The sequence below is a fragment of the Ostrinia nubilalis genome, chromosome 6, assembly GCF_963855985.1.
Source record: "Ostrinia nubilalis chromosome 6, ilOstNubi1.1, whole genome shotgun sequence".
NCBI classification, from domain to species: Eukaryota; Metazoa; Arthropoda; class Insecta; order Lepidoptera; family Crambidae; genus Ostrinia; species Ostrinia nubilalis.
In genome coordinates, this window is record NC_087093.1 from 16,921,849 (window position 1) to 16,949,378 (window position 27,530).

At 40.8% G+C, this 27,530-nt stretch overlaps 1 protein-coding gene across 1 annotated transcript in view; it reads left to right on the plus strand.

Moving 5' to 3' along the window:
• Nucleotides 1-27,530, plus strand: part of LOC135072846 (titin-like) — a 64,473-nt gene that overhangs the window by 33,822 nt on the left and 3,121 nt on the right. Inside the window, exons 8-23 of the mRNA XM_063966887.1 lie at nucleotides 13,692-13,916; nucleotides 14,421-16,733; nucleotides 17,357-17,542; nucleotides 18,015-18,394; nucleotides 18,906-18,944; nucleotides 19,617-19,779; nucleotides 20,697-20,928; nucleotides 21,519-21,744; nucleotides 21,802-21,915; nucleotides 21,971-22,084; nucleotides 22,134-22,256; nucleotides 22,317-22,424; nucleotides 22,484-22,597; nucleotides 22,793-22,969; nucleotides 24,179-24,320; nucleotides 27,467-27,528. Of these exons, the coding sequence (XP_063822957.1) occupies nucleotides 13,692-13,916; nucleotides 14,421-16,733; nucleotides 17,357-17,542; nucleotides 18,015-18,394; nucleotides 18,906-18,944; nucleotides 19,617-19,779; nucleotides 20,697-20,928; nucleotides 21,519-21,744; nucleotides 21,802-21,915; nucleotides 21,971-22,084; nucleotides 22,134-22,256; nucleotides 22,317-22,424; nucleotides 22,484-22,597; nucleotides 22,793-22,969; nucleotides 24,179-24,320; nucleotides 27,467-27,528 (4,718 nt within the window). The remainder of the gene's footprint in view (nucleotides 1-13,691; nucleotides 13,917-14,420; nucleotides 16,734-17,356; nucleotides 17,543-18,014; nucleotides 18,395-18,905; nucleotides 18,945-19,616; nucleotides 19,780-20,696; nucleotides 20,929-21,518; nucleotides 21,745-21,801; nucleotides 21,916-21,970; nucleotides 22,085-22,133; nucleotides 22,257-22,316; nucleotides 22,425-22,483; nucleotides 22,598-22,792; nucleotides 22,970-24,178; nucleotides 24,321-27,466; nucleotides 27,529-27,530) is intronic.

The following is a 27,530-nucleotide window of genomic DNA, read 5'->3' on the forward strand; positions in this document are numbered from 1 at the left end:
ATTATAATTAATGTAAATACAGGATCACTTTATCGCGTGTAACCTATAGATTGTGTGACTTTATCCACTCAAAGTTGTAAAGTCCAATATAGTCATTAAGCTAATAGTTTTCATTAGTCATTAAGCTAATAGTTTTCATGATTGATTATATCAATCGTCACAAACAAGCGTTCCGTCAAGTTAAAGGAATTCATTATTCAGTCTCCAATACCTCCCAATAGGCAAAAAACCGTCGTCACCTACAAAATGTTTGCAATGTCGAATACTTTCTGACGTAATGATCTGTAAATGGTTAGACAAGTATTGTTGTCTGCCCAATTTTGCGATTTAGTCTGGCAGTTTGTCTAAGTGCCAGTCTCCATCGCCCTGACGGCTGCAATCACCATTAAATTAATGGCTTTCCAGTCTTAAACTTCATGCTTTAGGTGGTTTCATAATTCTATACAGACGCTTTTCATTTTCAACGAAAATTCAGGTTCAAAATGCGACTAGGAAATTTCAGTTACCAAATAAGTGTACTTGTGTTTAAAAACTTACTTCAAAGTCGCGATATCAACATTTGTTATTCCTAAAACCTTTAATCCTGAAAACAGAGGAAAACCATTAATGAAACCGAATATAATTATGACCATTCGCGCCACGTAATGAACTGATAAGGTTTTGATAAGCGCCGAGCCAGTTGTTCCGCGGTCGTCCCGCCGCGAGGACGTCTGCCGCGAGCAAACGCGACACCAAACGAACAAACACGAAAACTACTCGAATAATAACTGAAATATACAAAACGAAAAACATTCTCGAGCGTTTCTCGCGCCAAAAAAATTTTCTCGAAGGAAACTCGCGCGGGAAGACGACCGGGCGCGCCACGCGTGTGACATCACCAAAAACTATGCCCAAGTTAACTCGTATGCATAATTTCACTTGATCATTAAAGCGATAAAGCGATTGCATACAATGCCGTGACCTTGGGGCGTGACCATGACGAAAAGCGATGCTCCATACTGAAACGGAATCCCAAATTGAATTGAAAGCTCAAACGGGCAGTTCCAAACTTTGTTGTTGCACGGTCAAACGTATCTACCTACGTTGTTTTATTAATTATTTTTTGTTTATCAGTCAGATAAACAATGAATTATTTTAATGAGCTCCTTAATTAACTTTGCAATCATTAGTTATTTATAAATGCGGTTAAAGTGATGAAAGTGGTGTATTGAATTGTGCGCATGAGGTTCATGTCAAAAATGAATAATCGTTTTGTTTTTGTGATAAAGAATATGTGTCAGTGTTGTGTGTGATTTATCTGTTATCACAATGTCACTACAGGAGGTGAGTGATAATGAAATCCGGATTGTAGAACAATAAGCGGGTACTGGAGATGTTCCCACAAAAACCTACCCGAAATATCATTGTCAAATAATAATATTTACTTTGTCATTTCCTTGACTTTTGTTTGTACTTTAAACTCTGTTTTTGTGAGTACCAACCTACTACTTACTTCTTATAACAATAAAATCCTATAAATTAATATTCAAACAAGACTCCAAAACAAGTTTTTGTATGAACTTATTTCTTTTATGTTCTTATAACATAAGTTTATTTTGAAATTAATATACTTTGTGTTATTTATGATTAATCATACATAAATAAATATCTAAGATGAACAAAAAGCTGAAATACCGTGCAGAACAAAAGAGGTTAATTTGAGGTAATCCGCGCGTTTGTCAGGCGGCAATATCTCAGTATTTGTCGAGACCATGTTTATTGCCTTTAGCTGGCTTCATAAATGGTGACTATTAGCATCTAGATATTTTACACTGTGAAACGTTCAAGCTCAAAGGTACAGGAAAATTAAGTTAGGCAAAATTGTGCCGTCTCATTTTTCTTTTATGTTTCTGTTTAGTGTTTACAATCGCATTCTACATAGTTAGGACCCTAGGAAATAAATTTAGACCGGTAATTACAGTATCTTTTAAAAGCCTAAGATCTAGATAGCTACGAATCTATGATACCTCTTAAGCCAGATGCATACATAATTAGATATAGCACAATAGCTTTTGCCCTCGGCTTCACCCGCGTGAAATTTAGTTTGTCACAGATCGTCATAAATTATAGCCTATATGTTATTCTGGGTTATAAACAACAATACTGTAAAGTTTCATCAATATCCGTTCAGTAGTTTTTGCGTGAAAGAGTAACAAACATCCAGTCATCCACACAAACTTTCGCATTTATAATATAAGTAGGATAGTAGGATACATATCCTAACATTATTGATCGCTTAAAACTTTTCTTAAAATTGCTGCAATATCACAACGAACTCCGGAGTGAAAATACACAAGACAGAACGTATTAACGGCAAGTTATTAATTGCAGGCGAATAATGAAGATAATCAGCGCCGTTTCGGCAATTATCACTGAACGGCAACTTGCAAATTAACTCCTCAAGGGCACACTTTCCTACTTCTGTCGGAGAGAAAAGCAAAAGCGCAGAAACTTGCATTGTACACTAATTGCCGACAAAAGATAATTGTAAACTGATCAGTGAGCAGTTTTTCTCACGATTTTCTTGTCATTAGGCGGCTAAATAATTGTTGCTGTTATTCAAAACTTTTAGATACTTAAGTTTATAGAAACTCGACTATGCTATGTCTTTTAGACAGTGGAAGGAAGCCTGGATGCTGTCATCATCGTACTAGGTTTATATTTTGATACGGTACGATAAATACCACTTTCCCATAACAAGTAAATAAGACTAAAGGCACTTCCTGTTCGGCAGATTCAAGCCCGTTTTCACCATCAATCCCTAATTTTAAGTGACTCCTATTAAAACAAAATTCCTGATATGTTACCATAGAGGTCACTTAAAAATTAGGGATGGATGGTGAAAACGGGCTTCAAACTTTTAAATCTTTAGTGAAATTTTCAACATCAATTTAGCCTATTCATCTTTATCATCTTGTGACAGGTTGATGAGGTCGAATTTACAACTCTATTCTACATAGAGATTGCCGAAACTTTAAAAGTAACTAACGTTACAAACAAAGCGATAAAGAAACGTGAAAATGAATTTAACACTCGCTTTTGTTCTCCCAAACAAACGCAGGTAATTATTAACTTTTCAAGGACACACTTTCCAACTTTTCCCGTCGGTAGAGTTAGCGAGCGCGTAGACACGGCAGGATAAAATATTTGGAAAACTTTTGTTTCATGTTTTCCACATTACTTTTTTGTTAAATGAACGCATTTTCTGACTATTGAAACGATAAAGAACAGACAAATTAAATAGATTTAATTTATTTGTTACACAGATAGCAAACAGGATGTGCATTTCAACCCGTCAATTACTCGTAGTATCGGAGGATAGGTATCAATGTATTTTATCACGATTTGAAATAACATTAATGAAGTATTAAAACATTATCATACTATTTTATTCTATTCTACATGTTAAAGGGCATCTAAGAACAGATAGTATACTGTCAATTGCTGTCATTAATGAACTATTTCTTGCAGGAATATATTTAATGATCTGTTCATTCTCGTCATTTGCCGTAATGTTTGTCTAGAAGGGCTGGTAGGGCCCAAAGGATTAGGAGACATGTACAGAGCTCCTTGTCATCATCATTTCAGCCATAGGACGTCCACTGCTGAACATAGGCCTCCCCCAATACTTTCCATGTTGATCGATTGGTAGCAGCCTGCGTCCAGCGCTTCCCTGCTACCTTTAGATTTTCATTACATAAAAATCATCTAGATGACAATAATGCAGTTCTTTCTACTTTTTTATATTTTAAAACCGGCAGACAGTGGTGACTGAGTTTGTTGCGGCGCTTCCTCTCAGCACTTGCCAAATGTATGTGTCGAAGCGCTGGTAGGGCGAAAAAAGAATGAGACATGTATAGGCTCCTTAAGAGCATTTGACGATTTGTAAGTACTAATTTAATTAGTCTAAACAAATAAAGATAATTTTGATTTTTTGATTTATGCTTCGACTCGAAATAGGCTCAAAAACTGAACTCCGACAAACGTTACTTCGACATTACGTTACTCCGACACTACTGAATATCGATATGACTTTACTTCGACACTACACTACTTAGACAAAGGCGAATATCCTTTGTCGGAGTAGTGTAGTGTCGAAGTAAAGTCATGTCGATATTCAGAAATGTCGGAGTAACGTAATGTCGAAGTAAAGTTTGTCGGAGTTTACTTAGGTAGCCCTCGAAATAACTTAGAACAAGCCATGCCCCGTCTAATACAGTCATAGCGCCACGTGAAATAGTAGAAACGTCTTAATTGCGGCGAACGAGCCCGCCACTAAACATTGGCCCAACCTTCGCGCCGCAATCGATACGATATGAAAATGCGTTCTGACGCGGAGGAAACTTTTAAAACTTTACTCATTTCAATGTGAAATGAAGCTATAGCTGTGGAAATACTGGAAATGGGTTGGATTAACAATCAGCTAAATGATGCCTTAAAATATTTATGTATCTAATTGTAGAATTTGAAATTACTTATCGGACAAATAGGAGCTGAGTTTTTCGAGTGTATATCATAGTTGCGACAAATAAAGGTGCTACAAACGTAGTGGCGACAGTACGTTATGCCGACAATCAATGGCGCGACTGCACATTAGCTCGACGAACGTTAGCGCGACAGAACGATGGGGCGACAAACGAAATCACGACAGGACTTTGGAGCGACAAACCCTAGCGCGACATTACTTAGGCTCGACAAACGATAGCACGACAGAACCTCTGATCGACAAACTTTAAAAAGCACCTTTGTTTGTCGCAACTATGATAATTATACACTCGAGTTTTTCAGCATATGAAGAAAAAACGCCTTATAATATTTACAAATTCCTAGGAAGTTTCATTTCTATAAATTATTAAACTTATACGACAGACAACAGAATAGAAAGTTATTAACATAGGTGCGTTTTTACTAAAAGGTAATTAAGTGTGCAAATTAAATTAATTAATTTAATTCTAGTAGTTACCACTGAGTATTCCTACCGCACTATTATATCATTATGTTCACTATTATTTAACAAGCATTGCATAATGTTGAGATTCGCCGCTGATCTGATTACTTCTTAATTATGTTTATTTTAAAACATAAGGCAACAATTAAATTCACAAAATGTACTTTATATTAGGTATACTAAAGATTATTTTTAGTAACGGTTATAGTGAGTCACGAATACACTGAGTCAGATACATCCTCATGGCTGCACCGAAAAAGATCGGTCTGACTGTGACTGCTGTGACTGATTGACTGACTGATATTAATAGTTTTTGTCCGCATTATTTTAGGGTGTCGATTCATTACCGAATTATAACTGCTTATTTATAGCTCCATTAATCATGTGAGGTGGATTATATGTCTGAAAACAGGATTAGAACAACATGAATAATAATAGAATGGAAAATGAAAACGCTGAGAAATAAATAGATACCGTTCGTTTCGTTTCAGCCAAATGACGTCCACAGTTGGACAAAGGCCTCCCCCAAAAAATTTCACAAAATAAGTCCTAAGTTCGTTAGGTATCTGAACAACCATTTACTACGAAGTTCTATAAATCGCAATACAAATTCCGTGTGCATACGCATGCTGGTTAGAATTCTAATGTTTCAAAAGTATCCTTGTCTTGAATGAGGATGTTCCTCATAAGACATTCTGTCGACATAATATTCCAATATGAAAATAAACCTATTGGATGGTGTTAATTAGCTTTGAGGTTAAACTAATGGTGTAAGTAAACAGTAATGATTATGAAATAATTAGTCGCTGAATTTCAATTCAATCGGTGATCTTCGCAATGCCTCGCTCATGTGACCTCAATAAATAATACCGCCTGTGTACTATAGCGAGTTTATTTCCATTATAAACAGTTAATGGTCAAAGTTTACCGGCGCTAATGCACCCAATAAAACGCAAAGTAAACACCTTTTTTACATCACGTTGCGCAAGACATAACCTAGATTTTATCATAGGCCAACGTTTGTGTTTACGACATTAAGTCCCTTGCATCTCCTGAAACTGCGTGTTGCCTAATATCGCTGGCAACACTGCGTATTTGTTTTGGCATTTACCTACTGCACGTTTGAATAAATGTTACGATAGTTTATGACGTGGTTAATAAACTTTATGCTTATTTAATTAAATAAAGTCTGTGAATGTATGTATTCTTGCAATATTTCTGCTTTATCCACATTTATAAAGCAATGATAAATTTTTCATAGTTTTAGCAAGGTTTCGGTTATCTACAATAATTTATTAAATTACTAAGCTGACATACTCGTACTTATTCAAAGTTTCTTGCGCTGCTTCTTCTCAGCACTGGCCCATTTATTGTCCCGAAGCAGTGGTAGGGTTAATAAAGGGACGTATAAAAGTGCTTTTTAAAAGCCTTACTTGCAAAAACTACAAATAAAAGACTCATAAAACTCATTATTTTCAATGCAATTTTTACAAAAGACTCATAAGTCTTTTGTAAAAATTGCATTGAAACTCTAACTGATCTGCAAAGGCATGCGCAACAAAAATAACATCGAACCCTGTCTGGCTTACATCACCAGGTACCTATCACCCGATCCATTAAGAAACTACCTGTATCTAATCGCGAAAGCTTAATGGACGCATCTGTTTTCTTGTTATTTCGAGCTCCTGTAAGCGAATTAAAGCCGGCATTAAATGCATCCGCTAAAGTATGTCTTGTACAAATATTTGGCCGAACAATATTTATAGCTTCTAGCACGCGATGTAAGCAATCAACGTCACAGCGAATGACCTCACGCCTCGTCTTATGTTTTCAAAGTATATCTATAGTTTATTAAGTATATTTAAATTTATAGTTTTCCCCGATACTGGGTTTTGTAAGCGTTCCCTTCTACATTTTATGCACTGATTGCTCGTACTTGCGGAAGGCTAGGTTTCTTTTTTTATTTGTTTAATAATTTATTCTTGTGACTTGGCTAATTTCTGTTTGTTTCGTCGTTATTATCGTTTGTTTTTACAAACTTTTATATAACTTCACCGTTTGTTAGTGTGGTTTGGATAAATCTTGCAACTTGCAAGGCAATGCTGAATGATTTCCTTTACCAGACACGAAAACTAATTTTATCGAATGCAGAACCATGAAGTATTTTATGTCACTCACGTAGTCCTCCAAAAATATCGTGAAAGTGAGAAAGTTGACCTGACTGCAGAAACATTATATTCATGACGTCACATAATAATATCGATTTATCGATTATGACACCTCTTTCATACGGAGGGAAATCGTTCTTCAGTATAATGCTTGAAGATTATGAACCCTCCGATAAGGGCGGAGACAATCGATTTTCTACTTAACGCTCAAAAGTAGGCTGAAATTGAAACATTGATTAAAATTGAATAACCAATTAAAGGCTACAATGATCTTCTAGCTACAAAGAATTTCACCTAACTACATTTACAGGCAGCAAATATTTTGACAGTTTCAAAATTTAACGACGAGAAAAATGAGAAAATTAGTATTCACCAGAACTGCTTTAAACATTATGTGACGCTATGCCATCAATTCCATTGCCAATACCCATGTGAGCAGGAAGTAATAACCACAAACGTTCGGTTTTACCCTGAAAATGTAATACCTATACTAATTTATCGGTTTAAAATAAATTCCGCCTCACACCGTGCTGGTCGGAAGCGGCAAGAATGTATCCGACATTTGCGACGCGTGCGCATTTGGTCTTATGACGCATCTCTCTTTTTGACATTGAACTAACCACTGAAGTAGATACAGACATCAAATTATAGTATTTTTTGTTGCAATATCGCCCTTAGTACAACTACATAAAATACCACATTATTTACCTTGATGTTATGTTGTTTGAACTACTTAACATTATAGTAATTTTATTGATCACTCTGTACAAATAAAAGTAAATTAATTAATAATTTTTTTTTACGGACAAATTTGTTTATTAACGATTTATTAATTAATAACAGAAAAATTCAAAACATTTTGTTTATTTACATAATATTTGTATTAATATAAAGTTATAGCCTGACCAGGAACATAAAAACCCTGGCATAGAGGCGCGTCAATTGCATTTGATAGTGCAACACTGAGTACAGTCGTACCTGTGTTAAATTAATAGGCTAACTTTATGTATCAGGATTCAGGATTACGGGCTAATTTGATATTTTCATAAATTAACGAAAAAATATTATTATAGGTAACCTGATTTAAATAAATTAAATGAAACCATCAATCGAGCTAGTAGAATTTATTTTATTATTCATCAATAATCAAATTCAGAACTTGAATATTCAACTGCAATGTCTGCTCATGAACGCTTCAAACTCGGTACTTCTTTCCCAATGCCATAAAATTCAACACTTAGAAAGTGACAATTTTTTTTAAAATAGGTAGTTGAAACAAACCACAGCTAATTTTCATAGTGGACTGTACTATAAACATGTCAGTCAATTTGACAACCTTTGTCGGAAACATTATTCAATGAAAATATTGTCCAAACCCTTAGTATTTCTCTTCGACAAATACTTTAACACATTGTGAACCACTTTTCTTTCACGACTATAAAAATATTTTAGCAATTTAATTCATAAAACCAATTGCGCACATTTAAAATAAATTTTGTTTACACTTTGACAGCAATAGACTGACATGCAAGGTGACATGTCAATGAAGTTTTCAGTTACTGTTGCCATTAAAAGAAATTAGTACCATTAGTTTTCCGCAATATGGCGAGGGTTTTTATGTTCCTGGTCAGGATATAATTACTTTATTTTTGATATTTCTGTAACTAAAGCACGTTAAAAATTTGAACTAATTAATTTGATCAGTTTCAAATACATAAAACACTTGCCGAAGGACGCGTGATAAATTATTGTAATACTCGTAGTACTTTCTCTGTTTAAAATCAAATTGTCACGGATATAATTAAAGAAAGTCTTATAAAAAATAATATTTTAAGCCATTAAGGTATTTTGCCTTTTAATATACGATTAGCTAATTATGATTTAAACCTTGCTAACGTAATCATAATTAAAAAGTAAATAGTACTTAACAAATGAGTTTATTGATGAAACGTGTTCACTAAATAACAAATACCTATTTCTCGGCTACGGAATGTTTACGCTTGACAGAATAAATTAATAGCGACTATTATTTTATTTTAGTTTCTATTTAAGAATGCAATTTTCTCTTATACCTACATGAGCACCTATTTATATTATGTAATATCTTACATGTCGTAAAATGAGACCGTATACTAAACAGTGCGCAACTCAACTCTCCATGGTCGAGTGATCTGTAAGCTAAACTGTCATTCTGGAGGTTCTGGGTTAGATGCCTAGGTGGGTCACGTCAAACATATAAAAAACTAAGCTGTAGATTATACTTAGATTTGTCATTCATCTATGAATTTTATCTTCTCACACTATTTTAGACTTTGATAAGGCACAGCGCCCTTGAACTAGAATCACACATAGATAAGTTCGTTTGTAGACAACAATTTACGTACATGTCCAACCTGTTTATAAAATTCTTGTTTTATTTTAAATCTAGTAAACAACCAGAATATCAGAAAATACTACGTTAAAGTTATTATTAAATTAAACCAGTTAAAGACCTTTAATTAGAGAAAAAAAAATGATATTTTGTCAAACAATCTAAAAATAAAAATACATTATGTGATGATGTTATTTAACAATCATTACTAATCTGCTATTATCGCTAAAGATACGCTAATAAGATTAGCACCTTTACAATATAAAGGTAAAGTTTACGTTTACAATAGTTTACATAGATACAAGTACGGAACAGACATCTTATCTGTTGCGATAAACATAGATTTACCAACAGAACAATAGATACGATCAATTTTAATCACGAATAGCCGATTCCGCTAGTTTTACATGCATGCATACATATAGCCCAATAACATTACCTTTGGACAACCAACGACGTCACCTATAATACATTTAAGTAACTCAGGGACCTATAGCAACAGTATATCAAAACCATTATTAATAATACCACCCGAAAAATCATTCTGCCTGCTAAAAATTTTCCTCTAGTAAATTATTTATTTTATCGCACCTGATCGATTAAAAATAATTCAGATTCAGAGGAAAATATGTGTTGGTTTTAAGTTTAACCTCAAGGACAGAATATTATTTGTACCGGGTAATTTTAATCAAATCTCGAGGATTTATTAAAAATTTTACTAAAGCCTTTTCAGCGCAAAGCCTCAGTTTTATAAATAGCGGTGATGAACTAGGCAATTATATGAATTAACATTAGTTATAATAATTTTCATCCAATAGTAGCAGCATCTTCCAATAAAGTATTAACTATTATGCGAATCGAAATAGCTAATTCACATCTTGTACAAATTGTATCTGCGATTAAATTAAACGATGACCGTTGTGTTGAAATTACAACCATTCTGTGCTACAACATCCAAGAAGACGCAATAAACTAGGTATATCATAGCAGACTATGAAAGGAAATCTGGTACACATTATACTTCAGGGGTGACTAACGCTGCAGTTCGCATCAAGACTGATACTCACTAGCTAGCTGTAACTTTGAAATATCTGCAGTAACATACACATTCTTCATTCATATAGACAGCTTGCAAGTCGCAATCAATTAGTATTGCCGCATGTTGCTGTTACCAAAAACCATGAATTGTGGTGTGAAAACGCAACGCGTTTAAGCCTCCTAATTTACTGGGTTCAGTTACGGCTACTGCTGGCAGCCACTGCCAAGCCAAATAGCGCTTGATTGTCGTTGAGTGGATATGCCAGCACCTCAGAAAAATGTAAAATAAATGTTTGTAAAACACACTAGAATTTGACACTGTGTAGTTTGGTGTAGTGGTTACATTTACAGCTTGCTAGTGAGCAAACACTTTTACGCGATTCACCATGCCGATAGCCACAGAGGGCTTTTAGCTGTATTAGTATTAGCTGGGTTGGGCAGCCAACCCATGCTCTAAGTAATTACATTATCCGCAGCACGAAACGTGAGCGTGTCGATTTGTGGACTAACTTTATATAAAACACCATGGAATATAAAAATATCGATGCATACGAGCTTTTTTATTACTTCAATAGTTACAGTCAAGCATTATAATTATTATTATTTTTTGTTACTTTCTCACTCACACGATCACTACAGCATGTCGATAGTGAGCTGTGTAATTAGTGATTTCTTTAATATTACATCGTATTCGTCTGTCATTCAATTTAACAATATCAGAGAAAGATTTGCAGTCTCTTTTTTATAATTCGTTTAAGATTTTCTCCAGTTTTATAATTTTTAACAATTTTACTTTACTTTGTAACGTTTTTGCATTCATACTTTTGGTGTGAACTATCATTGTTGCTGGGACGATATCAATGTTTATTGAGACCTCTTTGATCTACATTATCATGGGTTAATGTATAGTGATGGTAGCTAATTTACCCTAAAGCAAAACGATTTTATTTTTTATATTAAAACATTCAATGAAGTAACAGTAAATAATTTTGATATCACTATTGAATTTGATTGATTGAAGCAATTACTTAGCAAATCTATTGAAGTTACGGCCTTACTAAAAATAAACACCATATTATTTAGACGGCATTTAACTATTTACATAAAGGTTGGTTAGGTACCTAGTTGTATTTTTTTTTTATTTTCCAGAAAACAGACAATACAAACATCGTGTGTAGTGTAACTATTGTCGTTTCTCGCGGCGCATTACACGCTCTATTTGAGCCGCGAGGCAGATCTCTAAATGATTGAAATACAGTATGCCAATTTGCGCTGGCCCAATTTTGAGACAATTTGAGCGGATTGAGTAAGAGATCATCCGGCGCGAATTCGATCGAGTGACGGTAATTGGGTTCAACGTCACTGAAATTGAGAATGTTACTAGGTATGCAAAATCACTTGAAACCTATGTTACAGTTAGGCTTTTACATTTACAAATACATTAGTTTTTATTTCATTCAAAAATACCCAGTAGTTATGATTTTATATTTTATAGGCATTCAAAGTTCGCTTAAATATTGAGTCCCGCCAACGGTCACGTGACCCCGCGTGACGTACATTCACAGTGTCCGCTCACTAGAAAACGGATATAAACATACTTAAATACATTTTTTTTTGTAAATACAAACTTATTATACATATTAACACCCAGACCCATCACAGAAATTAAAATTGAACCAAACCCAAACTTGATGCGATTGTGTCGTTTTATTGCGAATTACCTTCCAGCTCTATCATTAGACCCTGATTACTATATAGAATTAAAGTACTCATCAATACAAAGCCCAAACTCGATGGATTTAAGTCGTTTTATTATAGAGTTCCTATGGCCACCTTCCAGCTCCATCATCAGATCAGCTCCATGTCATCATAATATTGCATGGTCATCCAAATCACATGTGTTTGCGAAATTTCAGCTTAATCGGTTGCCTGGAAGTGGGTCTTAATTCAGCTTGCAAGATTCCACCCATACAAATATGAGCCAGTCACTGTAATATGACGTCACGCGGGAGGGCCGGCCGCCGCCCGCACTTTTAAAATTCAATATCTTGGAAACTAATTGACGTATCGAAATAATTCTTTCACGTGTATTTTTTATTTTTAACAGAGAATACAGAAAGCTAAAAAACAAAATTAGTGAACATTCTTCATTGAAGAAAAAATATTAACAACCTAAACTCTGTGCTATGTTATGGCTGTTAAACAGTGCCTACTGCTACTACTACGAGTAGTCCGTTATTGATAGTTCCGAAGATTATGTGCATCTTACTGACTAGAACGAAAGTGAATTTAAAGTTTTATGACTAAGGTAGAATGAAAAATTTTTGGGCCTTAATCTTAAAGGATTGTGCTGGCAATCAGGAAAAGGAGATTGACTACAATTCCGATTTTGTAAGCACAGTGTTGGTATTTTTCAAAGATCTCGTAATGAAATTGTTACCAATGCTCGCAGCGTAAGGCGTATGTCACGCAAATGAAACGCACTGGGCGAATCAGTTATGGAAGCAGGTCACACCGCCAGAAGATATGGATAGCTTCCATATACCGGCTGACTAAAATGGTACTCAATTTGTTGACGCGTTAACTCCCAACGGACTACTAACTAGGCAATTAAAATTAAACTATGAATTAATTTGTATGCCAAATGTCACCCGAATACAAATTGCGTAACCGACATCCGTATCTTCATAAGCTAATCAATATTCTATTTATTTTACTCCTCAAGGAAGATACAAGGTCAGGCAGACAATTTACTGGTATTTATGTCTATTTTATTTAAAAACCCGTTTTAGTGACCGGTACAATACGGTAGCCAAAAATTTTGTATAGAAAATAATGCAAGGTGTATAGGTAGGAACTGAAAATGTTATCCGCACTGGTGGTAGCCCTGGGATAAGATTATAAGCTTCTACAGGCATTTTTAAGACTGTATCTATACATGCCTTTTCGGGACAGTTATGTATCTAATAGCTTGTACTGCACCGCCATATAACTCGTTTCAATCTAATGTCGTACGCTGCTGGATAATTTCCTTCCCCATGCATATCCACAACGACCAGCCTTATAACATAATATCAGATAATCTTTTGTTATTTGACAATGTCCTAATTCAGTCCTTCTTTCACAGGCATGCATGGAACAAGAGTCCCGAGTGGCGGAGCTTCGGTCCCTAGCGGCAAGAGTGGCGGCGGAGACAGGCTCCCGCGCCCTGCAGGCCGACGCAGACGCCCTAGCGCGCCGGCTGCAGCTCGTGGCTGGCGCTGTGCAAGCCCTGGCCGACCTGGGCGAAGCCCGACAGCTGGCCAGGGCCAAGGCGCAACATGCCAAGGACAAGTTCTGCGATATGAGACAGGTGAGCCTCGGGAACTATGTCAATCTTAAGGTCATAGCCATGTACACATGGAGGTACATGATTTTGGCATTAAAGAAGCATAGAATCAATGTTCTTAGCGTAAATGACCGTTTCATAAAACAATTGCCAAGGATTTTTCGAGCTCTTTTGTAATCAAACACAAAGTAAACACACGGTCGAGTGTCCATTAATGAATTAATCGATTATAACGGATGCGAATGCCTTTCCCACTTGCATTATCAATGAGGCAATAACGGTCACCCTTGATATCGATCGCGCAACGTTATATCCCGAAGGATTCCATTTACTATGACTTTAATTACGAATGTTTTATGAATCATGACGTGCACGCATTTCTGCCACGCCGGAATGTTAATTAATTACAACACTCACGGTACATATATTATATTTAATTCGCAAGGGGAATGAACTTTGCGACAACCCGTCGCCCTCTTTATCTGTTACTGACTGTGGCAGTTTGATAATGTAAACTGTACTTTCCAGGATCTGGCCCCGCTACACGAAGACGGCGAAATTGTTGAAGACAAACTTATCGCTCTGCGAGAAAACCTGATAGCGCTCGGCAAAAGCGAAGCGGATATAGCTCCAGCCAAAGCGGAACTACCCGACATTGATCGCGATGTATCTGACGAGCACTCTATAGTTAGAATACTAGAGTTATGGCAGGCGATGTTCAGAGACACGTTCCTGCATTACCACAGACTATCCACTGCCCTCGTCAGATCTGGAGATGCTGCGACTGCTTTGCGGTTATGGCACGAATACCTTCTGGATCTCCAATCGTTCCTCTCTGGATCAGTACCAGCCGACTACGAAAACTTAACGGAACACAGACGTTTATGTAGGGTTCATCGAAACCTGCTGACGTCACAACGGTCGGTGCTTATGAACGAGAACAAAGAAATGAAAAACAGAGACTTGGCTGATAAATTCGATACATTAACGAATCTACATAACGAGACTTTAGCGAGAATCGTTGAAAGACACGATGAGGTTTGCACTCGAATCGCCGCCTGGGATGATTATCGAGATATCAACACCGAACTTCTTCGATGGCTCAAAGAAATGGAGAGGGAGAAAGAGAAATTACAACTTAGATATGTACACATTAAGAGGATAAATAAGATATTAACCAAAATACAGAATCTCTCTGATAAAGTACCTGAAGGAAGAAAGCAGGCGGAAAAACTGTTATCAAATCTCAAAAAAGTGCTCGAATTTACAGAGGAAGCATACGGAGCGTCGGTTAGGATTGAGTATGCGGGCGCTGTAAAGAGAGTTGATAACTTACAAGCTAGTCTTGACACATGGAGAGATTTCTTGTCCCGAATACTCGCCCTCGTGGGAGAGTACGAATCTTTGACCAACGAGCTACACAAAACTTACTCAAGGACTCAGGATGAAGTAAACACTTATTCTGATGAAGAACGGCTTTCAAGGCCTCAACTCAAAAAAGCCATCGAGAAGTACTCGGATTTGAGGACAAAGATCGAGAAAACTGAAAGCCAAATTGAAGCTCTGAGCGTCGTACAAGAGCAACTTAAAGAATGCCTCAGTCCTCAAGACATCAGAGTAGTGAACCAGAAATTATGGCAACTAAGGCAGCAACGAGCAGATTTAGAACATCAGCTATCAATTATAATCCACCGACTACAAGAGCGATTAGAAATCTACACAATTTACGAATCAAGACTAACTCGGTTCAGTGAATGGCTGACAACCCTGGAATCTCGTCTTGAAACGACTAGTCAAAGCAGTGAAATCAGCGCACTTGATCCACATGACCTTATAAGAAGAATAAATTCGGATATTCAGGCTGAAACTGCAATGAAAGAACGTGAATTCGAATGGCTCTCTGAAACTGGCAATACACTTACAGAACTATCTAAAAAGGATGAAAAGTCCTACAGCAAGAATACCGCCAAACATCTGAAAGATGTACAGGAACGATGGCATAGAGTACAAGAAACGGGCAGAAGTAGAATAGCTAAGATCACGGAATTGCTCGAAACAATATTGCAATTGGAGGAACGACTAACTGAAATAAGAACAAAACTTCACATCGTTGAGTCTAGATTGACTGCTACTATCATCTTAGAACATTTGACTACTAAAGCAGTTGATGAGAAATTCAAAGACCGTGATGATATTCACAAGAGCATAGAAAATGAGAGCGGAGAAGTAGGAGAAACTCTGAACCTCTGCCAACTGGTGTTCAACGACCCGGACGTACTCAAAGGCAATTTCGATCTCCGCAACCTGCATACCGGATTCGATATAGTCGAAAAGAAATGGAAGAACATCTGCGACATGTCTGAACAGCGCAAAGGCACTCTCAAGGAGATTCGCAAATCGGCTGAACTGGCCCACTCCCTACTGCCTAAAGTGGAGAAGAAGCTGGATTCAATCGAAAGGCGAGTCGAGAAGATTGAGACCCGCAAACAACGCGGCGAGCCTGAGGACGAGAGTGTGTCTAAAGCGGTTGTTAAAGATTTGGAAGCGCTGGAGAGTGACGTCAAGCGGCTGGAAGATTCTTACAGCCGAGTGGCGTCTGCTAGAGGCGTGGAGCTTCGTGGCGAGGGTGCTGACGATGCAGCGCGATTGCGTGCTGCAGTGCGGCGCTGGCAGCAGCTACGTGGCCGCGTGGATGCTGCTGGTGCTGACGTGCATCGGCAGTTCGTAGCCGCACATGGCAAGGCGGTCGTGGCGTTAGCTGAAGCTGACGTGCGACTGACTCGCGCTCTGCACCTCTCACCAATGCCACTGGACAAAGTCGCTACACTCAAGGAGTTAGAAGTAAGTTCAACCCTTTGTTTAAAATTTTCATTTTACTCTGAAACTGTTATCAGTTACGGAATTTCTTAGGGACTCTTTTCGATGAGGCGAGGAATATTTCGTCGCAGTTTCGTACATGAACGATGGTTTAATTTACGAATTATGTTGTAGTTTATCCTTCCGTTAGCATTTCACTCTTCTTCTGCACACATGGCCCCTAGACTGTACAACAAAATACTTGCAACAAGTAAAGAACATCACACAACTTGTTTCGGTAACGTTTAAAAAACTTATTATAAAATGGATGGAACAATATACGTACGACACTTTAGAAAAGTTAATCCAGACAATTACTAGTTTCTCTTAGCACACTTATTCACTTACACACAAAATCACACTCACACTATCACACACACATTTTTGTTTTGTTTTTCTATTTAAATTATTTTTTAAATTAAAAGATAAAATTTAATCTAAACACTAAATTTTAGTCTTATGTTTTTTGAGGAGGAGCCTAACTCTCGTTACACAGGTTAACCTTATACGAGAGCGGCACATATTATCTTGTAATTGTAAAGTGTTTATTTAATAAAAGTATTTTCATTTTTCATTACGGTATCTCATTACAACTTGTACACCTCCAGGGCGTGGAAGAGGAAGTCCGCGAGTGCGAAGACCTAGTATCAGCGGCCGACCGGCTCTCGCTGGGGCTGTCGGCGGCCGGCGTGGCCGACATGGCGGCGGAGTACCGCGCGCTGCTGGCCGACGTTCGTACGCGCCTTGATGTCGCCCGAGCCGACGTCGTTGGAGACGTGGACACTGCTGTACAGGTACTAAACCCCGGTCTGTGAGCACGTAGAATTTTGTCCAATGACCCCAAGCTACCCATCCTTATCGCTCGCGCGTAATTATATTGCTGTCGCGACTGTGCGACGGGCGCCTGCAGTGAGTGTGCGAGGATGAGTAGCTTGGGGTCATTGGACAAAATTCTACGTGCTCGCAGACCAGACTATAGCCGATATTGATCGTGTTTCAGAATTTTGCAGCTTCTATCAAGCCATCTTACTTTGAATAATCTTAATGGTCCATGATTCTTTACAAACTGGCTAGCATTTAGAAAATTCCAGTTAGCATTTAGTATCCAGGTCTAAAGCTTATGGAATACTTATAGGAATATATCCATTTTTCCTCTCCTTCTAGTCAACGAAACGAGTGTAGGCCAAATCTTTCGCTTCTGGTGAATTAAAGAGAATCTTGCTTCTGTAAACTGCAAGACTGATGATGACAATCTTCATTTTTTAGGTTGACACCCTGAAATGGGAGACAGATGCAGCCCTCCAAGTAGACACCCTAACGTCAAAGGAGACCTACAGAGCTGAACTCATAGTCGCAGTGAGAGAGACTTCGGAATCTCTCGAAGCGCTCCGAACGGCTCTCATCCAGCAGCCAAACGAAAACGCCAGCAGTGAGGACTTGGCAACGGCCGCCAAGGACATCGCCAAGGCTGGCGCCAAGCCGAGCCAAACGTTGGAGCTGGCCAAGCATCTGTCGGAACTACTCCTAACAGAGTGCGACGCGACCGAAGACGAAGCTATGCTGAAAGAAGTCGAGTCGCTCTCTTTGAGATACGAGGACCTCTTGGCCCAGGCCAAGAAACGGGAACTACAGATCAACAACTTGAGGTACGTTGTGTTTCTTAACAAATACCTATACTAAATCAATGATCAAAGCTGACATAAATGTTGAGTTTGCAGTTTGCTTGTTATCTTTGATCATTGGTTCAAATCAATATTGATGTTTAATGGTAGCACTAGCACTGATTTGCATTTTGGTGGTGGGGCTTGATAAAGCTGTTATTGAACAGTGCATAGATGTTTCGGTGACGTCACTTCAGCACGTTCTAATACTGAAGGTGACTTTCTTCTTTCAATACACCTTTGAATGTAAAGTTTGCAATTTATTTATAACATGTAAATATTTTCAATTTATGTCTTGTTTATTGACTATTTATTTTATTCTTCTACCGAGTATCGTGTGAGAAGTAAAAGAGGGTAAAGAAAAATTTCTCAAAAATGGAAATTATTGTTGTAAACGCAGTTGTTTTCGTTTTCCTGGATTTGCAAACGACCAGTCTGCGTGTGTAACAGCTTCCTAACAGGCATGCTCTAAAGTCTGCGTTTTCTGGTCCCTTAGGTTGCCGCACTCGGCATCGTACGCGCTCACGTGCGAACAGTGAGTACTGCTTACCTAATATTTTGTAACGCTAAGTTTTTTGCTATCTGGTTAGTTCATCAGTATTACATAATAGTCCCCAAAGTTTTCTAGATATTATATTTATTATTTGTATTTCCAATTTATTTATGTAAAATTTAAATGTTGCACGGATTTTTAACATAATCAAGAACAAATTAATACATTATGTAACAATAACCAGATGAATCTAAATACTTAACTTTTTATGATTCAGAATACATAGTTTTTTTTTTGTTTAGGTATACATATTAAGATTTGCATTTTGACTATCTACTATTATTACTATATTTCCCTGACTATATTTCTTGAGAATGAGAATGTAATTGATAGCATTAAACTTAGCATGCATGAGTTCGTTGTCGTAGTTAACGCACATGTAGAATTTAGAGCACAATATTATATTAAATCACTCACAGTATTAATATTATTGCACAGCACAAATATTTTATCATAATTATTATTGCTTCATATCGATGCAGTAATTAGTTTGATAAACGAGACGAGGCTTGGCTACATTTTAGCTTTGTAAGTAAACATAAAATTTCATTTAAGATACTATTAAAGTACCATCAACTCTTGAAAGGTTTGCGATACTGCCAAGCCGCAGTCTTTATGACGTCACCCTAACATGTCATTTTGTCCGCTCCACAGCGAGTCTGGGCGACTGACGTGCCCGCTGTGCTCCGAACGCAACTGGAAGCAACTAGACAACGACTTGTGGCGGCTGGAGCAGTGGCTGCAGTTCGCTGAGGCCACTGAAGCCGCCAGGACTGATCCGCCCGAGCAGTACGATTCTTTGGAAGACGCTATACAGGTTGGTCACAACTTCTTTCGTCTGTAACACTGTAGGGGCTGTGTGTCTTGTGTGCCTCTACAGTGTTGATGTTGGATGTAGTTGTAGTTTTATCTACGTCACGGGATGTGGTAATTAAAACTGTGTCCGATTCCGTAGAGAGCGTTTATTACACTGAGTTGTAAGTAAGTTATAAAAATGAAGTAAAATGAACAGAAAGTAGGTCGCGCGCGCAGGCGCTATGTCAGCAGATTTACTGAACAACTTATATGCTATGTACTTGCTCGTACAAACACTATAGAAAAAGCTAAACATTTGAATCAGCATCGTCAGCCTCGAGAAGTTCATCACTGGAGTGACACACCCATAAAACACAGTGATCCACATCTCACAGAACTGACAAAGGTTGAAAGGTAACCCTCGAGAGGAGATGACCAAATGGTAGCAGCAGCGTGGGTAAGCTTCGCAACCGGTGGAAGATGATCAAATCAGAATTGCGGAAAACCGGTGGATGTAATCACCCTGGCTTGTATTTATTTTGGTTTTTTGTATGATATTTAGCACCAGAATCAATTTCCCCACATCCACCTCAGATCGGACAGGTTTTTTAAACAAAGACTAATAGGAAAAACAGGACTTTTAGAATTGTATAAAAACTAGTAGTGGCGCGGGAAGCGCACCGCAATGGCGCCACTGCGGAGCTTCCTCACGCTTTTAACTTGAAGGCGCCTTAACTTCTTCCGCTGATCCTTGACGAATATTTATCACTAATCGAGACCGATGTCATTATTTAAGGTAATTGTTCGTATTGGCCGCTGCGAAGAAAGCTTGTGTCTTGCTTAGTGCAGACCGACATAATAAACTGTATATGTGACATCTTTTAGTAATCAATACATTTTTACTTTATTTTACTAACATCAACTGACCTCTACCCGCAGGACCACCGCGAGTTCCTGCTGGACCTCGACTCGCACAAGTCCATCGTGGTGTCCCTCAACGTGGTGGGTTCCCACGTGGCCGCGCACGCGAGCGACGCGGGCGACGCCGAACGCGTGCGCGCGCGCCTTGCAGCCGCCAACCGCCGTTGGGACGCTGCGTGCACCCGCGCCGGGCTATGGCAGCGAAGACTACAACGCGCGTTGGTGCATAACCAGCAGTTCCACGATATCGGTGAGATGCTCATAGTCGTATTGATTTGCAAAATATAAATGGTCCCGACGCAAGCGACGCCGAGCGCGTGCGCGTGCGTCTGGCCGCTGCCAACCGCCGCTGGGATGCTGCGTGCACCCGCGCTGGGCTATAGCAGAGACGGTTACAACGCGCGCTCGTGCATAACCAGCAGTTTCACGATATCGGTAAGTTAGGAATCTGTTTGGGAACTTGTACAATGGTGGTGTCACTGTGGCTGAATCTATAACTTTTTTATAGACCCTATACTAGGGCTTAATATAGTAAGAATTCCTCAACACTGACCGATATGTCGTCAAGGAAACTTGGGACGTAGGAAAGTATCGTCTCGTAGGAATGTGACGACAATCTATCGGAGCCAATAATCCCATGACATTGGTAAATTCCATCTATCATGATTTTCAAATAAGAACAGCACAAAACTCGTGAAAAACTTTGGGAGATTCGAGAAACCTGCAATAGGCAGCGTCAGCCCCTGTTTGCGCCATTTCTGACGTTAACGAACACTAGCTCCAAGTCCAAGACTCTCTCATTCATCCAACCCTATTCTTAACTTCTCACTCCTTTTCCAGTGGTGGAGCTAGTGGCGCGCCTATCAGCAGCGGAGCGCGGCGTGCGCGCACGCGAACCACTGCGCCTATCGCGACCGGTGGACGCGCTGCAGCGCGATTTCCGACGCTTCAGCGAGCTGCGCGACGAGCTGGCAGCCGCTGAACCGCGTGTGCTCGCGTTACATGAGGCCGCGCAGCTTCTGAAGGCTGGCGACGCCCCGCCGCATTCTGAAGACATTTGCCGAAGGTAGGTTTCCTTGTCTTTTGAAAATCTAGCGCTGCAGCACGACTTCCGACGCTTCAGCGAACTGCGCGACGAGCTGGCAGCCGCTGCACCACGCGTGCTCGCGCTGCATGAGGCCGCCCAGCTGCTGAAGGCTGGCGACGCTCCACCGCACTCTGAAGACATTTGCCGAAGGTAGGTTTCTCCTGATAAGATCAAGTACTTTCGACTGCCTTCATCTCGGCCGGAGGACGCTCCGCGACGAGCTGGCTGCCGCTGAACCACGAGTGCTCGCGCTACACGAGGCGGCCCAGCTGCTAAAGGCTGGCGACGCTCCACCGCACTCTGAAGACATTTGCCGAAGGTAGGTTTCTCCTGATAAGATCAAGTACTTTCGACTGCCTTCATCTCAGCCGGAGGAGGACGCTCCGCGACGAGCTGGCAGCCGCTGAACCACGAGTGCTAGCGTTACATGAAGCCGCGCAGCTTCTGAAGGCTGGCGACGCTCCACCGCACTCTGAAGACATTTGCGGAAGGTAGGTGTCTGCTTGTCTTTTACTGGACCATTAGATTACTTCTTACGGCGCTTCAGCGAGCTGCGCGACGAGCTGGCTGCCGCTGAACCACGAGTGCTGGTTACACGAGGCGGCGCAGCTGCTGAAGGCTGGCGACGCCCCGCCGCACTCTGAAGACATTTGCCGAAGGTAGGTGTCTGCTTGTCTTTTGATAGTCTAGCGCTGCAGCGCGACTTCCAGCGTTCCAGCGAGCTGAGCGACGAGCTGGCGGCCGCTGAACCACGAGTGCTGGCGCTGCATGAAGCCGCGCAGCTACTGAAGGCTGGCGACGCTCCACCGCACTCTGAAGACATTTGCCGAAGGTAGGTTTCCTTGTCTTTTGATAGTCTAGCGCTGCAGCGCGATTTCCGACGCTTCAGCGAGCTGCGCGACGAGCTGGCAGCCGCTGAGCCACGAGTGCTCGCGTTACATGAAGCCGCGCAGCTACTGAAGGCTGGCGACGCTCCACCGCACTCTGAAGACATTTGCCGAAGGTAGGTTTCTTCTTATCAGACCAGGCACTTTCGACTGCCTCTCTCCCGGCCGGTGGATGCGCTGCAGCGCGACTTCCGGCGCTTCAGCGAGCTGCGCGACGAGCTGGCAGCCGCTGAACCACGAGTGCTGGCGTTACATGAAGCCGCGCAGCTGCTGAAGGCTGGCGACGCTCCACCGCACTCTGAAGACATTTGCCGAAGGTAGGGGTCTACTCGTCTTTTACTGGTCCATTAGATTACTTCTTACGGCGCTTCAGCGAGCTGCGCGACGAGCTGGCGGCCGCTGAACCACGAGTGCTAGCGTTACATGAAGCCGCGCAGCTGCTGAAGGCTGGCGATGCCCCGCCGCATTCTGAAGATATTTGCCGAAGGTAGGTTGATCCTCTTCAAACCAGACTGCCTCGCTCTCTGTTGGTGGACGCGCTGCAACGCGACTTCTGACGCTTCAGCGAGCTGCGCGACGAGCTGGCAGCCGCTGAACCACGAGTGCTCGCGCTGCACGAAGCGGCGCAGCTGCTGAAGGCTGGCGACGCCCCGCCCCACTCAGAAGACATTTGCCGAAGGTAGATTGATCCTCTTCAAATCAGACTGCCTCACTCTCTGTTGGTGGACGCGCTGCATCGCGACTTCCGACGCATCAGCGAGCTGCGCGACGAGCTGGCAGCCGCTGAACCACGAGTGCTTGCGCTGCACGAAGCGGCGCAGCTGCTGAAGGCTGGCGACGCTCCACCGCACTCTGAAGATATTTGCCGAAGGTAGGTTTCTCCTTGTAAGACCAGGCAGTTTCAACTGTCTCTCTCTCTCGGCCAGTGGACGCGCTAGCGTGACTTCCAGCACTGCTGCTTCTGAACGCTGGCGATGCGCCGCCGCACTCTGAAGACATTTGCCGAAGGTAGGTTTCTGCTTGTCTTTTGATAGTCTAGCGCTGCAGCGCGACTTCCGACTCTTCAGCGAGCTGAGCGACGAGCTGGCGGCCGCTGAACCACGAGTGCTGGCGTTACATGAGGCTGCGCAGTTGCTGAAGGCTGGCGACGCTCCGCCGCATTCAGAAGACATTTGCCGAAGGTAGGTTTCCTTATCTTTTGATATTCTAGCGCTGCAGCGCGACTTCTGGCAGCCGCTGAGCCACATGTACTTGCGCTTCACGAAGCGACGCAGTTGCTGAAAACTGGTGACGCCGCACTCTGATGATATTTGCCGAAAGTAGGTGTCTGTTTAGGGAACTGCGCGATAAGCTGGCGATGCCCCGCCGCATTCTGAAGATATTTGCTTGCAAGTCCATCTCATTTTTCTTCAGCAGCATTCAATTGCAGCAAGCAATTCAATCGATTCAATGTCGTTGAGTTGTAGACCTTCAAATTTTTCTTTGTTAATAGTGCTTTGGCTAACATATAAACACTTTGATTCCAGACTGGCAGAACTCCGTCTCCGTCTGCAATCCCTCCGCAAACTCTCAGGCGTGTACGCCCTGAAGCTGGGCGCGGCCCTCGCGCGCCACCCCGCGCGTCCCGCCTCGGCGCTCGCCGCCGCCGCCGCCGCCGCCGCGCCGCAGGTACTTAACTACCCCCATTGAGTTAGAAGTACCCACATTATTGTGTAGTTAGAATTCGAGGGAGTTTTTACAATAAATGTTGATGTAGTAATGGGAAGCCAGTAAAGTTTACTAATGTAAAATCATAACAAGTAAGACTAATTTAACAATTGGTGGAAATTACGCCGCCGCGCCGCAGGTACTTAACTACCCCCATTGAGTTAGAAGTACCCACATTATTGTGTAGTTTGAATTCGAGGGAGTTTTTACAATAAATGTTGATGTAGTAATGGGAAGCCCGTAAAGTTTGTTACTAAGTAAAGTCCATAATAAGCCGCCTCCGCGTTCGCCGCCGCCGCCGCCGCCGCCGCGCCGCAGGTACTTAACTACCCCCATTGAGTTAGAAGTACCCACATTATTGTGTAGTTTGAATTCGAGGAATTTGTTATATAAAATGTTGATGTAGTAATGGGAAGCCCGTAAAGTTTGTTACTAAGTAAAGTCCATAATAAGCTGCCTCGGCGCTCGCCGCCGCCGCCGCCGCCGCCGCGCCGCAGGTACTTAACTACCCCCATTGAGTTAGAAGTACCCACATTATTGTGTAGTTAGAATTCGAGGGAGTTTTTACAATAAATGTTGATGTAGTAATGGGAAGCCAGTAAAGTTTACTAATGTAAAATCATAACAAGTAAGACTAATTTAACAATTGGTGGAAATTACGCCGCCGCGCCGCAGGTACTTAACTACCCCCATTGAGTTAGAAGTACCCACATTATTGTGTAGTTTGAATTCGAGGGAGTTTTTACAATAAATGTTGATGTAGTAATGGGAAGCCCGTAAAGTTTGTTACTAAGTAAAGTCCATAATAAGCCGCCTCCGCGTTCGCCGCCGCCGCCGCCGCCGCCGCGCCGCAGGTACTTAACTACCCCCATTGAGTTAGAAGTACCCACATTATTGTGTAGTTTGAATTCGAGGAATTTGTTATATAAAATGTTGATGTAGTAATGGGAAGCCCGTAAAGTTTGTTACTAAGTAAAGTCCATAATAAGCTGCCTCGGCGCTCGCCGCCGCCGCCGCCGCCGCCGCGCCGCAGGTACTTAACTACCCCCATTGAGTTAGAAGTACCCACATTATTGTGTAGTTTGAATTCGAGGGAGTTTTTACAATAAATGTTGATGTAGTAATGGGAAGTCTGTAAAGTTTGTTACTAAGTAAAGTCCATAATAAGCCGCCTCCGCGCTCGCCGCCGCCGCCGCCGCCGCCGCGCCGCAGGTACTTAACTACCCCCGTTTGAGTTACAACTACCCACATTATTGTGTAGTTTGAATTCGAGGAAGTTTTTACAATAAATGTTGATGTAGTAATGGGAAGCCTGTAAAGTTTGTTACTAAGTAAAGTCCATAATAAGCTGCCTCGGCGCTCGCCGCCGCCGCCGCCGCCGCCGCGCCGCAGGTACTTAACTACCCCCATTGAGTTAGAAGTACCCACATTATTGTGTAGTTTGAATTCGAGGGAGTTTTTACAATAAATGTTGATGTAGTAATGGGAAGTCTGTAAAGTTTGTTACTAAGTAAAGTCCATAATAAGCCGCCTCCGCGCTCGCCGCCGCCGCCGCCGCCGCCGCGCCGCAGGTACTTAACTACCCCCGTTTGAGTTACAACTACCCACATTATTGTGTAGTTTGAATTCGAGGAAGTTTTTACAATAAATGTTGATGTAGTAATGGGAAGCCTGTAAAGTTTGTTACTAAGTAAAGTCCATAATAAGCTGCCTCGGCGCTCGCCGCCGCCGCCGCCGCCGCCGCGCCGCAGGTACTTAACTACCCCCATTGAGTTAGAAGTACCCACATTATTGTGTAGTTTGGATTCGAGGAAGTTACAATAAATGTTGATGTAGTAATGGGAAGCCCTTAACGTTTGTTACTAATGTTAAGTCATAACAAGTAAGACTAATTTAACAATTGGTGGAAATTACGCCGCCGCCGCGCCGCAGGTACTTAACTACCCCCATTGAGTTAGAAGTACCCACATTATTGTGTAGTTAGAATTCGAGGGAGATTTTACAATAAATGTTGATGTAGTAATGGGAAGCCCTTAAAGTTTGTTACTAAGTAAAGTCCATAATAAGCTGCCTCCGCGCTCGCCGCCGCCGCCGCCGCCGCCGCGCCGCAGGTACTTAACTACCCCCATTGAGTTACAACTACCCACATTATTGTGTAGTTTGAATTCGAGGAAGTCGATACAATAAATGTTGATGTTTTTGTGACACCGTCAATAGTTATCATTAATATTTGGAAATGCTATGTAACTTGTTTTAAATAAAATAAAATAAATAAAATGTAGTAATGGGAAGCCCGTAACGTTTGTTACTAATGTAAAATTATAACAATTTTGACGGATATGAAAATTGGTGGAAATTAATCCTATATTTGAACAGTTATTGGTCGGATACCCACATCTGAAGTATTTAAATGAGCTAAAAAGTTATGTCAAATTAAAATTTTTTTTTGAAGGAAATAGATTACTGTTTATTTTGTCCAAAAAAATTACATAGTCATGTTTACAAATTAAAATTGATAATCAGATAATTTTAAAGACAAAGTTGGCCTTAAGCCAAAATAAAAAATAAATAGATTAACGAAGTATTTTTCCTTTGCTTCCCACCGCTTCCCCGACCACCGAGCACCGTCAGAGCCACCGTACAGCAGCTTGTTTTGTTCATTTGCCGTACAATAGAATCCTACTGACAGACCTGAATTGATTAGAACCAACCGTTTTACGATTTGAGATTAAATTGTTTTGAACAACTTAGATTTCCCTTTGATTTATCGAAATGCAAACACTATAAAAACTAACGATTGGCATTTTGTCAAGTTGAAATGTCAGATTTTATATTTTGATCATTACGAACTTAAACCTTTGTAACGCGTAATCCCATTGATCCTAAATGCCTCTAGAGTCTGGAACTAATGGCATTTTTTGTCGAAGTTGAAATATCAGATTTTGTATTTTGATCATTACGAACTTATAACCTTTGTAACGCGAAACCCCATTGATCCTAAATGCCTTTAGAACTAACACGTATCTAGTACTATAGTGTTTGCGCGTCGACCCCATAATACACCGTAGCCGCTTCGCACCGTATGTTGACGATTGTTTCCTCCTTAGCTCATGGAGGAGGAGCAGGACCAGATGTCTGCCATGCACCTCCCGCCCCTGGACGAGTCCGAGT